We start from the raw sequence: 14,568 nt of genomic DNA on the forward strand, positions 1-14,568 counted from the left end.
AATTACTTATTTGGAGTTAAAGACTAGCCATTAACTAACCATCCAAATCTTAGTCCAATACTCAGTTAAACGCTATCATTTTCTATGATGCCAATAAGGCTCGAACTGCACGACCATATGATATGTGAAATCGTTCATGGTAATATATATTTTGACAATTTTCATCTACTTTTGGTAACTACTCTTTTTTCCAGTACCAAAGTATAATAAACATTTGAACGGGTCGGATCCGGGTCAGCTCGAATCGGGTGACCGGTTCGGATCGAAATATCCACCGGTCGCTTGCCAGGTCATCCAAGGTGGAGCCCACCGAGGCACGGCGATCCTTTCTTCTCCTCCGTACGAATCACGAATCTCAAAGCTAGCGTTCCTGTCGTCCTCCATCTCCAGCTCCAAATTTTAGCGGACCAAGCCCTAAAAATCAGTCCCTTACTTTCCTCGATTCCCCTCTTCCCTCACCGATTCCTCGATCAGATCGCACTTTCTAAATCCTGATTGCTCGCCGATGGCGTCGGCGGAGAATGGGCTGAGCTCGCGAATGGCGCCGCCGGAGTTCGCCGTCGTCGACGGGGGCAAGGTGTTCTCTGACGACCGGAGCGCCCGGTTCTTCCGGGAGCACCACCACCTCCAGAGCCATAGCTGGAGCGCCATGAGAGGCGGTGATGGCTCGGACGGAGAGGAAGACGACGACGAGGAGGAAGACGACGTCGACGACGAGGACGAGGAGATCGATGGCGATGGTTTGGTTTTGGTGGGTGAGGCTTCTCACAAGGCTCACAATAACAGCAGCGGTAGTGTACAGAGTAGTTCCGAGAAGATTCAAGGCGAAAGGGCTTCTTTTGGTAAAAAGAAGAAAAAAGATCACATTTTTTGTTTTAATTCGGGTTGTGTTAGATAGAATGGTTAATATCTTTGTGATGGATGTTGTGTTAGGGTTGAATAGAGTTGAGCAGCAAAGCCAGCAGGGTAGAATGGAGGGTTATGAGACTGCTATTACTGTTGTTGAGCCTGAACAATATTTTGTGCATGCTTTGCATCGCGGAGATGAGTCGGCGGCTCCTGGTCAGAAAGATGTGGGAGGAGAGAATGGTTGTGGGTTCAGCGGAAGAAGAGACGGAGGGTCGACAGCTAGCTATTGGGAGTCTTTGAGGACTCACCTCTCCGATCCATTAACGTGAGGCTCCAACATGTTATCGTCGTTCTTCGTCATCTGTTGTTCTACTTCGTATTATGTTAGCAAAGTACGATGGTTAAATGTTATTGCTGCATATCATGGCTGCTGTTCTTTCTTAGAGATTAGTAAATGTTTGGGCTTACTAGACTATGTTATCCCAATTTATTTCATTTAGTTGGAGGCAGTGGACAGGCTTTCTAGTAGCATTAGCTACTAGTTAGTTGATCGGCATTCCTTCAAATAGGAGAGTAAAGATGTAGAATGCTATGAATTTCAGCACTTGCCTGAATTGCATGTTCCTGTATCTTTTGGTTTGTGTGTAATCACCTTGAAAGGGCTTATCACATAGTTTACACTTTACAAAATGCTAATGGTGTTATACAAGTTGTTATACTGTATGTTGTACTGAAATCAGCATGAAGGAATTTCTCATTGCTTCTATAAATTCTGACTTCTGTAATTTCTTTTTCCTGAACTTTTTTCTAGAGGTTTTCTCATGGAAGATGCAATGATATTATCATGTGGGCATTCTTATGGAAGTACTGGAATGCAACATGTCTTTAGAATGGTGCGTTTGTTGTACCTGTATATCCGATCCATCTCTGTTATGCAATTCTTGTTTATCCTAGGAACTTTGAGATTCTTGGGAAGCCTTTCAACCTTTATTAATTTAATTTTGGTGTCCCTTAAATGTGCAGAAAGCTTGTTGCAAATGTGCTCAACCTATTTCAGAAGACTCAGTCCGACCAAACTTGGGTATGATATTGGTTGCTACTTGGTATCAAACAATAAATGACCCAAAGGATGGACAAGGGATTGACAGTTTGTCCTCCCTGTGCATTCTCACTATAAGCTATATTTTGTGCTGCTTATTTAAATTTATCTTTGTAGTGTACCTTGTGAGTTGTGACAAAATTGAGTAGCTTGTGAACCTTATAATTCCTTTTGCATGATCAATGATCCTTATAATTTGACAATGTAGGGATGTTATTAGAAACTATATATCAATCAGAATGCCCTTTCACTTTCTTTTGATTATATCCATCTATATCATGCTTGGATTAACAAGGATAAGGTAAGCTATTTTGATACAGCTGGTAGAAAATTTTACTGTCTTTGTTTAAGGTAATGATAACCCTTCTTTGAGAGACATCATAGATTTATCATTCCGTTACTTCCTACTGTTACTAGTACTATTGTTGAACATCTTATTGGCCTAAACATATTGGTGTTATAAGTACTTTGAGCTTGTGATAGAAGAGATAGATTTAATGGGTTTTATCAGTATGAATTCCTTTCTGGATCTTTTATATGAATTGATATTGTGAGCACATCTAGTGATCTTTGAGAGAGGGAGGGAGGGAGGGAGTTCACTGTTTTTCTGCTAGGTTCATTGGATCATAGTTTTTTCTATCTGTCCTGTTTTTTTTTCTTTATTCAATCAGAATTGAAGGAGGTAAGACGTAAAGCATTTTCTTTGGCTTGCTATGTTATTATCTTTTTAGTGGAAATATACCAGTACTAATTTTTCTTCATCTTACCACATTTTCCTTGCTGCAATTGTTCAGCTCTTCGTTCCGCAGTTCAGGCATTTCTCCGGGAAGAACAGTCACACTCGCTGAGAGCATCCAAGAGAAGAAGAGATCGATTTGAACAGGTAGTTATCGTCCACTTGCTTTGTGGTTGAACTTTGAAATTTGCCAAGTCGTTATATTGCTCTCTGCCATTCCTTGAACAAAAACATTTTCTTTTATTTCTATCAAAGGACAAAAGTAGTTATGATGATTCTTTGCCAACGGATATTTCTCGAAGTAAAGGTGTCCAATTTCCTTTTGCTGTCTCTGACAGGGTCATAATAAAGGTAAGAAGAGTTCTTTTTTCTGTGGAGTCACTCTATTAACCTTTCAGAAAATAACCTCTAAGGATCTTCCCAGGGAAACAAAAGGACACCCCAACGATTTGTGGGGCGTGTGGCAGTTGTAACAGCACAATGCTTAAATGGATGGTTAGTTCTTCTGATGAAATTATTTTTTTAATTCATCTCATCATTCTGGGACATCCAGAAACACCAATTATCATATCCAATTTATTTAGAATTGGTTCCAAACATATTGGAAACATTGTTTTTTAAACCCTCTGTCTTATTATCTTGCTAGATATTTTATGAGTACTTATCTATTTCCTAGAAATCTGAACATATAGTTTTGTATCTCACTACCTCCTATTACTAGTAGGAACGAATTTCTGTTATGAGGAACTATTTCGTGTTATCTTTTCTTCAGGTATGTAGTGAAGACATTGGACAATGCAGAGAGTGTCAAGTTACAATATCGTTCTCTAGAGAAGGTTACAGATGAGCAGGTCGCCAAAATGTTGCCAAATAAAGCTCAGCCTCCAAGCTGGTTGTAAGACCATAACTTTGTCGCAGTGGCAACAAAATCATCTTTTTCTATTTTCTTTTTCGATGCTGAACATAGATTTTACCGATTCAGTGATTTATATGATCATACTTGTAATCTGGGAAGGCAGTTTAAATGCTGCTACCGTTCCAAGCAGCAGATAATATTTGTAGATGAATCTTTTTGTACAAGGATCTTGTTTATCTTGTATAAATTCTAAAAGTTCAAAATAGTTCATGAATTACTCAAGTCCATGGGTTGCTTAACTTATATCATATGCATGGGTCACAAAATTATGGCCAGGAGAAATCAAATGTCTAAGCCAAGTGAAAAGAAATACGGCAATAGAAACAACTATAGAATTGAAAAATAACGTCCTCTTAGGTTACTTAGCATGAACTTCATACCAATCTAACAACTATATCTGAAATAACTAGCCTGGATGGATTACTCTCCACCACAAAATCCTACGCTTTTTCAATCTTCTTGTGCATTTCAGAAAATGGAAACAGTTCGAGACCCAATATAGCTCATATCAGTTCCTCCTCCTGGCTATCCTGTGGGCACCTGATCAGCTCCAAAATTTTCACTACCTCATTCATGTCAAGCCGGTTTGACGGTATCTGCGACGTACAAATCAAGCCTATTTTTATGACCGGCACAACCTCGTCGATCAGGAATTTTCCGCCTAGCCTGCTATCAACACAATCCTCCGCCCTCCCTTCTTCTAATGCTCCCCTCACAACATCACACAATACTACGACATCATCCTCCAAGTATTCAACGGGCAGCCTCCCCGTCACAATCTCCAGTGCTAACACCCCAAATCCATACACATCGCACTTCTCGGTGATCTCCACCATCCTGCATGCAAATTCTGGTGCCATGTATCCAAGTGCACTTTGAACTTTGCTGCTAAGAACATATCTGTCTAGCATTGGTAACAGCTTTGCCAATCCGTAGTCTGCAATCTTGGCCTCACCCAGGCCATCAATAAGAATATTGCTTGATTTCAGATTGTAATGAATTATATTATTGCAATGGAGATGAGCTAAACTCTTAGCAGTTCCAAGAATTACGTCAAACCTTTCCCGCCACGATAAATGGTCCGACCCAGAGCTCTCGTGAAGGTGTTTGTATAGGCTGCCATTGCTGACAAACTCATAGATAAGTAGTTGCAAGGATGGAGTCCAGTAGTACCCTTCCAGAGTGACCAAATTTGGGTGCCTTAGCTTCCCTAGTATCTTGATCTCCCTCTCAAATTCTTCCTGAGACTTCACTAGGCTTGAAACTGTAAGCTTCTTGATTGCTACATGACGGCCATCTCGCAGAACTGTCTTGTACACCGTACCAAAACCTCCACGGCCAAGCTCACAGTTCTTGTTAAGAATTGCATGTGCACCGGTGCTGAAGTCTTCAATATTCCCAGAAAACATCACAAGCTTCCCGGACTTGGCATCAGGAGAATGACTGTAGTAGTCATCAAACATGGGCAATGCAGTAGTAGAATTAGCTGCAGAAGAGCGAGCACGGATGTTTAGCACCGTAACGGTCATGACACCGAGCGCAATGAGTGCAGCAGCTCCGATGGCCACCAGAGAAGAGATGCTCAATATGAACTTCTTGTGCCTGAGGGTGTTTGAGGAGAATGAAGGGTTGGAGGAGGGATTTGAGGAGGTGTTTGGGTTGAGAACAATCGGTTTGGGAAGTACAGCAGGGCATGAGATGTTCAGAATGGAGCCACAGAAGCCAGGATTGTTAGATAAGGAGGAGAGAGGAATAGAGTTGAAGAAGTTTCCAGTAGGAAGATCTCCAGATAGAAGGTTATGGGAGATATTGAAGGAAAGAAGGTGATGAAGGTTGGAGAGTTGCTTTGGAATGGATCCTGTAAGCTTGTTGAGGGAGAGATCTACGGTTTGGATATTAGTGAGGTTAGCCATGATTAAGGGAATTTCCCCTGTGAGATTGTTTTCTGATAGTATCCTGAAATGAGCAAATTTAAAGAAGAATCAATAGGATTAGTTAGTGGCCAAGTCTTTATAGTGAGAAAACTAAAATCCATCCCACAAATTAATGAATCTTCTTCATCAAACAATAATAAATGATAGACATCATGATGGAGATTATTGTTGAGAAAGAGAGAGAACTTACAAAGATATGAGCAAAGAGCAACTCCCTATCTGAGTTGGGATGTCTCCAGCGAGTAAGTTCTTCTCCAGCCTCAGCTCCTTAAGAGATACTAGTTCCCCAACCTCCGCAGGAATACTCCCATGCAACTGGTTCCAACTTATATCAAGTACTTCCAGTGATTTCAGCTCTCCAATGCTTGCAGGAATGGATCCCGAGAGCGAATTTGAGGAAAGATTCAAGAGCTTCAAGCGACGAAAGCTCGCGATATCAAAAGGAATTTCACCAGAGAAGGAGTTATGGGATAAATCCAAGACACTCAAAGATTGATCATATTTAGCAGGAACATGTAAAACACCATTCATTTTATTGCCTGAAAGCGAGATCCTTTGCAGTCCTGAGCCAAAAATCCATGAAGGGAGATTACCCATCAAAGAATTTCTGCTGAAATCCAAATCTGTCAAACTTTTACTAGTACCCATGGATTCAGGCAAGCTCCCAGCGAAGTTATTCCCAGAAAAATCCAATCTTTTCAGCAAGACCAGCTCGCCTAGTTCATCAGGAACTCGCCCGAAGAATCGATTACTTGACAAGTTCAAAATCTCTAGACTTTTCATCTCTCCAATCCATTTAGGTACTCCACCAGATAAAGAATTCAACCCCAAATTTAAATAACTACATACAGAAAGGTTTTGCATTGCATCAGGAAGGCCACCAGTGAGCATATTCTCACTGAAATCAATCAAACTTAGCAACTTGCATCCACCAACATCATCCGGTAACCGACCAGAAAGCCTATTTCCTTGCAAACTAATCGTTCTCAGATCATAGAGACGACTAATTCCTTCTGGTATCTCGCCGACCAACAAATTAGCAGAGAGATCAAGCGATCTAAGGTGATACAGAGACCACAATGCATCGGGCAAAGGACCTGAGAGTAGATTCAATGAGAGATTTAGAGCTACCAGAGTAGAGCAAGCGCTAACACTTGGTGGAATACTCCCAAAGAAGGCATTTTTAGCCAATGACAGGGTCTTTAAAGACCTACATTGCCCAAAAAACTCAAATGGAATTACTCCAGAGAGTTTGTTTTCGCTAAGATCCAATGCCCACAAGCTCTCGACCTGGGAAAGCTTCGGATTGAGACTGCCCGAGAAGTTGTTCTTCGAGAGCGACAGCTTTTCGAGCGATTGGAGTCGAAGGAGACCAAGACCAATCTTTCCCGAGAGCGAGAAGCCATCCAGAGAGATTTCCGTGACTCTTTTGGTTCCTAGGTCGCACTTGATTCCAATCCAGTCACATGGGTCGTCGTCTTCCTCCTTCCAAGACGAGAGCTTGGAGAAGGGGTCGCCAAGGTCAGCCTTGAAGGCCATGAGGCCGAGTACATCAGAGTTAAAGGTGTGACCTTTGGATTTGACTACGAGAGGGTAGAGAACGAGGAAGGTGACGAAATGGAGAAGTGGGTACCTCATTTTGAATCAGATAGATGATCGTTTTTTTTTTATCTCCCCCTTTCTTCTCAAATGCTAGTTCGCCATTGGAGTACACAGGAGTAGGTGGTGGGAGGGAAACGTCGAGGAGGAAATCGTAGTGTACTTTTTAGTGGACTGAGCTTTAGCACTTGATAGTATTATAGATTTAATAGGTTAAATCTGAGGACTTTACATGGAATATAATATATATATATATATATATATATATATATTCATTAATTAATTTTCCCTCCAAACTTTGGCCTCATCTTAGCTAGCTCTCTGCATTGCAATAAAACCTCATTAATTCTTCGTCTTTACTATGTATTAATTCAACCAACAAAACTGCAGAGCGACGGAAGAGAGAGAGAGAGAGAGAGAGAGAGAGAGAGAGAGATTCTATCTACCAACAAATTATCAATGACTGGTAATTCCTGATATGCTCTGTCACCCAAAAGTAAAAAGAAAAAAATTGCAGGTAATAAGAACTTAAATGGTTGTAATACACTCAATACGACGCATGTAAATTATGTACTGTTAATTTTATGTTTGGTAATAAGTAAGCTTGGCTCGGCTGCTCGTCAGTTTAGTTGTTCAACCTAATTATCAAACCGGGGGTGGTGTTTGTAAAAATATAAAACCAAAACATTGGAAATAAAAAGGTAGGATTCTGATAGATTAATTAAGGGAACAAAATAGTGAAATTCGAGTTAACTGAAGCCGTAATTAGGGTGAGTAATTGCTAGAGCAGCCTACAGCAGAGATTTTATTTCTGGCACATTGATATCCTCGTGGTATATTTATATCTAGAACTGGCACAGTAAACGGATAAATAGTGGAATAGTTATTGTGCTGGCTTATTCTAGCAGACAGCTTCTGTACACATCTTTAATGGTGGAGAATTTGAAGAGTTCTCTATTCCTCTGCTATTGTTTCTTTATTAAACCCTAAGTTCTATTCCAAAAATTTACCCTCTAAAGAATAAGATCTACCCCAGTTCTTGTCATCCTACTGCTGGGAAGATTCTTCTAGGAAAATAATCTCAGTGAGACCACTAAACAAAGGGAATAATTTTGAATTCCGTGGCGGGTTTCGTCCAACCCAAGGTGGTGTTTACCGACCACAGCCGGTTGCAGCCACCGGAAGACGTGCCGCCGTATGACCGCGTTTTCCGGTTCCCGAGGGTGTCGTCCCCGTAGACCTCTATTCTTCCTCGGATGAATAAAATTCGAGGGATATAGAGGCAAATAAAGACTTTCAGAGGGGTAAATATGCGGATATCAAAATTTATAGAGTATACACATCGAGTTAAAGACGCATAAATTAGGTTATTAGAGGCGGTAAAAATTAATCCGGCTCATAATTAAATTTAAGTTTAAATTAAATTTAGGTTGTAAACGAATTGTGTTTGGATTTATAATGTTGACTCGTTTAAGTCAATATGTCAATCCGTTAACATATTTAAAAATAAAAAGAGGAAACATATTTAAAAGTTAAATAATGAGTATTTTTATTATTATTTTTAATTTAATAAAATGTTTTCTATTTTATGAGTTGTTGTTAGATCAAAAATTAACTTAAGACTTCAAAATTTTAAAACCAAAAAATATTATAGTTGAAAGACAAATATCCATGTGATAGAATGTGAATGATAAAAAAAAATTCAGGCCTTGTTTAGGTTTTGTGGATAGCCGAACCTACAATAATAAATGGGCCTCAGCCCATCCCATCAATTGGAGGCCCATAAAAATTCCCATATCTTCCTTGTAGAACAAAGTCCAAAGAGCTATTATAGCCTGTCAGAAATGGACAACCGAAAGAATAAAAAAAATAAGTTAAACGTATACAAACAATGGTTACTTAGATAAAAAAAATATAGCGAAGTTATTTTGAACTACTGCTGTCACTGCAGTGTTATAGTAAAAGCATACTCGCTCATAAAAGGAGGTCGTAGATTTGAACACTCTGGCTCTTGATTTGTTTTTATTCATAATCTGTTTCTCAAAATAATTATCTTATAGTGAAGTTATTTTGAATTACAATTATCACTGTTGTGTATTGCAGTAGAGCATACCCGCTCATAAAATGAAGCCATAGATTTAAATATTGGCGGCTCGTGGTTTGTTTTATTTATAATCTATTTTTTAGAATAATTATCCTACAGTGAAGTTATTTTGAATTACAACTATCACTGCTGTATTATGATAAAGCATACCCATTCATAAAAGGAGGTCACATATTTGAACAATTATGATTCACGATTTTATCTTATTTATTATTAAGATAATTGTCTTATAACGAAATTATTTTGAATTACGATTATCATTACAATATTATGGTCAGAGCATACTCCTTTATAAAATTAGACCACAAATTTGAGCTCTTGTGGTTCGTAATTTTATTTAATTTATAATCTATTTCTCAGAATAATTATCTCTGTTTCAATTTATATATTAGGAAAGATTAATTTTACCAACAACAGTACGGATTTATGCTACACGCTGTACTAAATTAGACGGCCAACTTTTGTTATCATTCCATCGTTCAAAAGATGAGATGAGTTCTTGTGAATGAAATCATATGATTTGCTTTGTTGCACAAAAAGAAGTAGTCACTCTTTTCTTTCTTATTCCATGAACAGAAGTATATGTCTCTTGCTTCACTCAGCAGTTTGCAAGGTGAGTGAGAGCATCGATTCCTTTCTTGCCCTTCTCTGCCGACTTTAATCCCAACTTTAATCATAAACTAATTAAGCAACTAAATACCATTAGATTTGTAATTAATCAGTTATTACTTGCCAATTACGGGATGTACGTGTCAAGTGCTGCAAAAAGAGAGGGGTGGCCCCCTCGTTCCCTCATGTGAATCGTGTGATGTTTACCTCAGATCGATAGATCCTGTTGCTCGTTCCACTTGGCGGTCATAGAATTCTATCGGACCAGAAGCTCGTATGATCCATCTTGTATGCGACCAAACGAGCCTACCGTGGCGTTCATATAAACTACCCCCAAACCTCCCCAAACCCCGGACTCATCATTTCGTTGTGCTCTCCGCTATTCTGAGTCCTCTCTTCCTTTCAAGCGCAGCCATCTCCAATCTCCATGGCTGCCTCTCTCCAAAGCTTCGTCCACCTCCGAAACCCTAGCCCTACCCTCATCCCTAATCTCCATGGCCGCGGAGCTACGTGCCTCTCCTTCTCCACCTTCTTCCACCTCGAGGCCGCACCCCGACGCCTCGTTTTGGTTCAATCGCCGCTCTCGAAGAAGGGTCCAATCGTCTCCTTCGACCGCCGCCAGAGCTCGAGGCTCGTCGCCTTAGCTGCTTCGGGCGAGGAATCGGTCTGCTCGTGTTCTTTTTGTCTATTGATGCCTAGATTAGGAGGGATGGAATACGATGAGTCTTAGGAGAACATTGTCTTATTGATTTGATCTCAGCATTACAGAATGTAGGGTTTCTGTCTGTTCTATTAATTCCAATGGGTAGTGATCGAAAGATCAACTAAATCAATTTATTGTTCAATATTGTACCATCTGAATCTATCTTCCGCTCTTTCTTCTTCTATACTTCTACTTGAATGAAACTTTTATGTTTTTTTTAATATGTAAACTGTAGATTGATTCAGATCTTGATGTGGAAAAGGAGAACAAGCGGGTTGAGATAAAACAAGAGGATTCGCGCGAAGGCTTGAAACAGTCGCTTGAACATTTCAAAGGTGAAGCTCTTAAAGTTAAGGCCATGTCGCAGGAAGTCTATGAAGAGTACTCCAAGAAGGCAATGGAGGTTTTGATGGAAACCTCGGAGAAGTTGAAGATTCAAGCGGATAAAGCACAGAAGGATTTGAATGTAATAGCAAAAGAAGTCAGTGAAGAAGGACTACAGTATCTTGATGAAGCGACGAAGAACTCTCCTGATGCGGTTAAGGATATTGTGGAAACTTTCAGGTCATTGCGTGCGGTGAGGAAAGTTTCTGATATCCATGATTACCACATTGGGATACCTTACGGTAAGCGATGAGTTGGCTTCTTAGGATTAGTATGGAATGGTTCTATGAAAGCATTACCCACATATTTAGATCTTTTGCCAATTTGAATATATGTAGCTGTTTAATTAATGCAGGTTCCCTTCTTGCCTTGGGAGGTTTTCTCCAGTTCATGTTAACTGGAAGTATTCCTGCCATTCGCTTTGGGGTCATTCTTGGTACTGCTCTTTTGGCTTTAGGTGTAGTAAATTTGAGATATTGGAGGAGTGGAAATGCATCTTCCCTTCTATTGAAATGGCAAACTGGTTAGTTTGTTTTTAAATTACTTTTCATTCCTAGTTTTATACAATTGATTTAGTCTGGTAGTACACTCATTATATGCCTATTGTTATTACCTACCTATGATCTTAACTGAGTTGTGAATTGTGATTCCCTGAGCTGGAAAGGAGCACTCTTTAATAAATTGTTGCTATATCTACAATGTTAGGAAGAAAACTGGCATTTCTTGTACTTTCTTTGTACATGTTACACTATCTCGACTTTACCTTCAAGATGAATATACTAAAAAATTTCCATTTCCTGTATTCTAACTGTTCCTATAAATATAGTAATTATGTGAGGATTGAATGGTGTTGTAATGACAGTGGAAGTTGAAACATCCAAGATTTTCTGAAACTAATGTGAAGAATCATATACCAGGAATCTATTTGTCACCGTGACACTGCAAATTCACAACTTTGTGATTATATGGGCCTTTAACCCCCAAAAGAATTCATGATGTATATGTTATGAAATTAGTCAATTATTTTTCTATACCATCCATATGATTGTCGCAACTAATACTTTAATGGTATTAGAATTCCAAAATCAGGTCTTGCATGATTATCCATTATTGTATAATCATACAACATATTGTATAGTCGCAGCAACTAGTTGTTGGGCCTGCTGCCTAGGTGAAACCCAAAGTTAAGGGGCCTCAAATGTTTAAATAGTAAATGTGATAAGTTATTGTTTGTTATATGAAATCCAAGATGAGATATTTCAAGCTAGCTTATGTGGGCTATTGAGATCCATAATTTTAATCAGTACCAACACCAAATTACCAATCCAAAATCTAGCATCATCCATGCATTGAGACCTTGTGCAAAATGCTGAGATGGTTGCTTAGGACAAGCAGCTCTGCTAAAGGTGGCTGCATTCTAAAACGATGGAATATAGATTAGATGGTTTGATTTTCTTGTACACATGGATTTTCCCTTCAGCAATTGCTTGTACAAAGACATTCCACTGATTTGGAGTCAAAAGGTACATTTACTGCATGTGTCTGCATGGAGCTAGTATCACTTATCAGCATGTGAGTAAGAATATTATCCTTGGCTTGAAAGGTGGAAATAGTATGAACTTAACTTGCCTAACAAGTGTGCATCTCAGTATATGTTTACTTCACCCATGAAATAGTATTAGGTGTCTATGCAGTTGCTCATAACAAATGGCTGGAAAAAAGAAGTGATGGTCAGTACACCTGATTTAGGCATTATGATAAAATTGCACTATACCAACATCATGAAACATGTCAGAGTAGACAAAAAGAATGTGGAGAAATAATCTTCTCTCTTTTCTGAAGGAAATTTGGGAATAGAAATTTAGATGTTGTCTTCATATATCAAGTGTTGTCTTCAATTATTATCTGGATCGAGATTCCTGTTCTAGATATTATTGTAATGTTCAATATTATTACATTTATGCATTTCACGGCACATCCAAAACTTAGATTGATTTATCAAAGCTCTGGTATTGCAGCTATTGCGGTCATCATCTTTTTCAGGGAACTGTTTTCACAGGTAAATGGTGTCTCTAGCTTGTCTGATAAATCTCAATGCTGAATAAGAGAGCAGATGATTAGTTAGTCCTGTATGAGATTAAAATAAAAATTATTTTAATGACTATTACCTTGCAGGGTGGATTTTACTCAAATCTTTTTGGGACACTCATCAGGTTAGTTCAGATTTATAGCTATTCTGTTTTTCTTTATGTTTTGTGGTCTGAACCAGTTGAGAAGGAAACAAGACCTTCTATAGTGGAACTAGAACCTGTTCAGTTGTCAGATAAAAAAGACCTTATTTCTATGTTTTGGCTGTCCCCCATAATTAGTCTCTAGTTGATGCATTTGGCATCTTCTAGCTTCTATTCAATACCTTAGCGTAAGTTTATGTAACATTTCAAACAAATATTAGCTAAGTGTTATTGAATTCAAAAGAAGTTTGCACTATGTACAGTCGGATAAAGATTTATAGGAGGAAAAAGAGAAATAATGCATGTATGCAAGGGAGAATGACTGAATGAGTTAATTGTGAATTTAGAAATCATTTTATTGTAATTATCAACTGCATCTACTTGCAAGCTTTTTTCTCTTTTGTCAATATAGAGGAATTGGAGGAAGGAGGTTGAGAGGGATGGACAATGGTTTTTGGAGATCCTTGTCCATGACTCTCTGTCACTCCAAAAAATTACCTCTATGAATAAATATGATGTTAGTTTTTCTGTTCAGTGTGCGAAGTTATGTTTTCTTCACTACTATGACGGTTTCCTGGTTTGTCTTCACCATCTTTAACTATACCCTGTCACAAATTCCTTCTGCAGTGGAGCAATGGTAGGTCTCTATGTTTACCAAATCCTGATAAGTGGTCACAGCAAGGGTCAAGGCTTCCAACAGAGGTCAGAGAATTAGTGGGTCAAAGAGGAGGTTGGTTACTGCCTCAATTTTTTTAACATGCTGTTAGTTACTTGCTAAAGATTCTCGTTGTAAAATTGAAGTATTTTACCGGGTCTCGTACAATACTTATAAAAGTAACCTCTTCTTTTGTCAGGAATAAGCTGATGTATATCAGATGTGGGTTAAAAAAGAAGCAAGGGTGAGTTACTTTATATATAGTTTCTCAATACTATTCCATTAAATGTTGGTTTAACTAACATAAAAGTTATTTCTACTTCAGGCAGAGCTTCCTGGAGTTTGGTACCCTTAGAAGTCGTTGATGTCAGCGATCCCATACTTTAATTTAGCGTCCTACCTTTACTCTGTTCTTGGCATGTAACCTCGAATGCCTGTAATATCGGAAAAACTATTAGGGAAATGGCTCGAATAGACCGCGTGTGTTGTTAGATAGTTTTGTTTGTCTGGCAATATATTTTACTCAGATTCTTCTTGTTCGTATGAGCAGAAACAGATCATTTGGTCGGTACACCCTTTCTTTCTATTATAAGATCAATAATTTTATGAACTCATGGAGAAACCACTGTTGAAAGATTGATGTAATTTCCTGAGTACATGAGAAAAATACTACTGACTTCTGAGTACATGAGAAAAATACTCTGTTTTATCCAAAATTTGATGTCATCTATTTGTCACTGCATCCGAAT

General features: G+C 38.8%; 3 protein-coding genes across 4 annotated transcripts; 2 read left to right on the forward strand and 1 right to left on the reverse strand.

Annotated features, from left to right (window-relative positions):
• Positions 1–357: 357 nt before the first annotated feature.
• Positions 358–3,822, forward strand: LOC140791113 (U-box domain-containing protein 62). The gene is made up of 8 exons (XM_073141515.1): positions 358–842; positions 934–1,174; positions 1,661–1,742; positions 1,873–1,930; positions 2,743–2,831; positions 2,940–3,035; positions 3,109–3,179; positions 3,457–3,822. Exons 1-8 carry the CDS (start codon positions 506–508, stop codon positions 3,581–3,583), a joined length of 1,101 nt encoding a protein of 366 aa, XP_072997616.1. The 5' UTR covers positions 358–505; the 3' UTR covers positions 3,584–3,822.
• Positions 3,823–3,910: 88 nt separating this feature from the next.
• Positions 3,911–7,310, reverse strand: LOC140791110 (uncharacterized). The gene is made up of 2 exons (XM_073141512.1): positions 5,725–7,310; positions 3,911–5,556 (listed from the first exon to the last, which is right to left on the reverse strand). Exons 1-2 carry the CDS (start codon positions 7,170–7,172, stop codon positions 4,104–4,106), a joined length of 2,901 nt encoding a protein of 966 aa, XP_072997613.1. The 5' UTR covers positions 7,173–7,310; the 3' UTR covers positions 3,911–4,103.
• Positions 7,311–10,193: 2,883 nt separating this feature from the next.
• On the forward strand, positions 10,194–14,535 carry LOC140791115 (protein FATTY ACID EXPORT 3, chloroplastic). Of its 2 annotated transcripts, none has more exons than XM_073141516.1 (8): positions 10,194–10,510; positions 10,785–11,175; positions 11,289–11,456; positions 12,952–12,992; positions 13,109–13,146; positions 13,792–13,894; positions 14,019–14,063; positions 14,145–14,535. In XM_073141516.1, the coding sequence occupies exons 1-6, from the start codon at positions 10,274–10,276 to the stop codon at positions 13,877–13,879; spliced, it is 963 nt and encodes a 320-aa protein (XP_072997617.1). In that variant the 5' UTR covers positions 10,194–10,273; the 3' UTR covers positions 13,880–13,894; positions 14,019–14,063; positions 14,145–14,535. The 2 variants fall into 2 exon arrangements, with proteins under 2 accessions (XP_072997617.1, XP_072997618.1); XM_073141517.1 differs by having other exon boundaries at positions 10,199–10,510; positions 10,812–11,175.
• Positions 14,536–14,568: the final 33 nt, after the last annotated feature.

The sequence above is a fragment of the Typha latifolia genome, chromosome 6, assembly GCF_019914945.1.
Source record: "Typha latifolia isolate L0001 chromosome 6, TyphaL0001v2, whole genome shotgun sequence".
In the NCBI taxonomy this organism is placed as follows: domain Eukaryota; kingdom Viridiplantae; phylum Streptophyta; class Magnoliopsida; order Poales; family Typhaceae; genus Typha; species Typha latifolia.

Bases quoted from the DNA above. Each gene is read 5' to 3' on its own strand.
- LOC140791115 (XM_073141516.1), top strand. From the start codon at position 10,274: ATGGCTGCCTCTCTCCAAAGCTTCGTCCACCTCCGAAACCCTAGCCCT. The intron at 12,993-13,108 runs GTAAATGGTGTC...ATTACCTTGCAG, and splicing joins TCAGGGAACTGTTTTCACAG to GGTGGATTTTACTCAAATCT. The intron at 13,147-13,791 runs GTTAGTTCAGAT...TTCCTTCTGCAG, and splicing joins CTTTTTGGGACACTCATCAG to TGGAGCAATGGTAGGTCTCT.
- LOC140791113 (XM_073141515.1), top strand. From the start codon at position 506: ATGGCGTCGGCGGAGAATGGGCTGAGCTCGCGAATGGCGCCGCCGGAG. The intron at 1,931-2,742 runs GTATGATATTGG...GCAATTGTTCAG, and splicing joins CTCAGTCCGACCAAACTTGG to CTCTTCGTTCCGCAGTTCAG. The intron at 3,180-3,456 runs GTTAGTTCTTCT...TCTTTTCTTCAG, and splicing joins GCACAATGCTTAAATGGATG to GTATGTAGTGAAGACATTGG.
- LOC140791110 (XM_073141512.1), bottom strand. From the start codon at position 7,172: ATGAGGTACCCACTTCTCCATTTCGTCACCTTCCTCGTTCTCTACCCT. The intron at 5,557-5,724 runs GTAAGTTCTCTC...TGCTCATTTCAG, and splicing joins TGCTCTTTGCTCATATCTTT to GATACTATCAGAAAACAATC.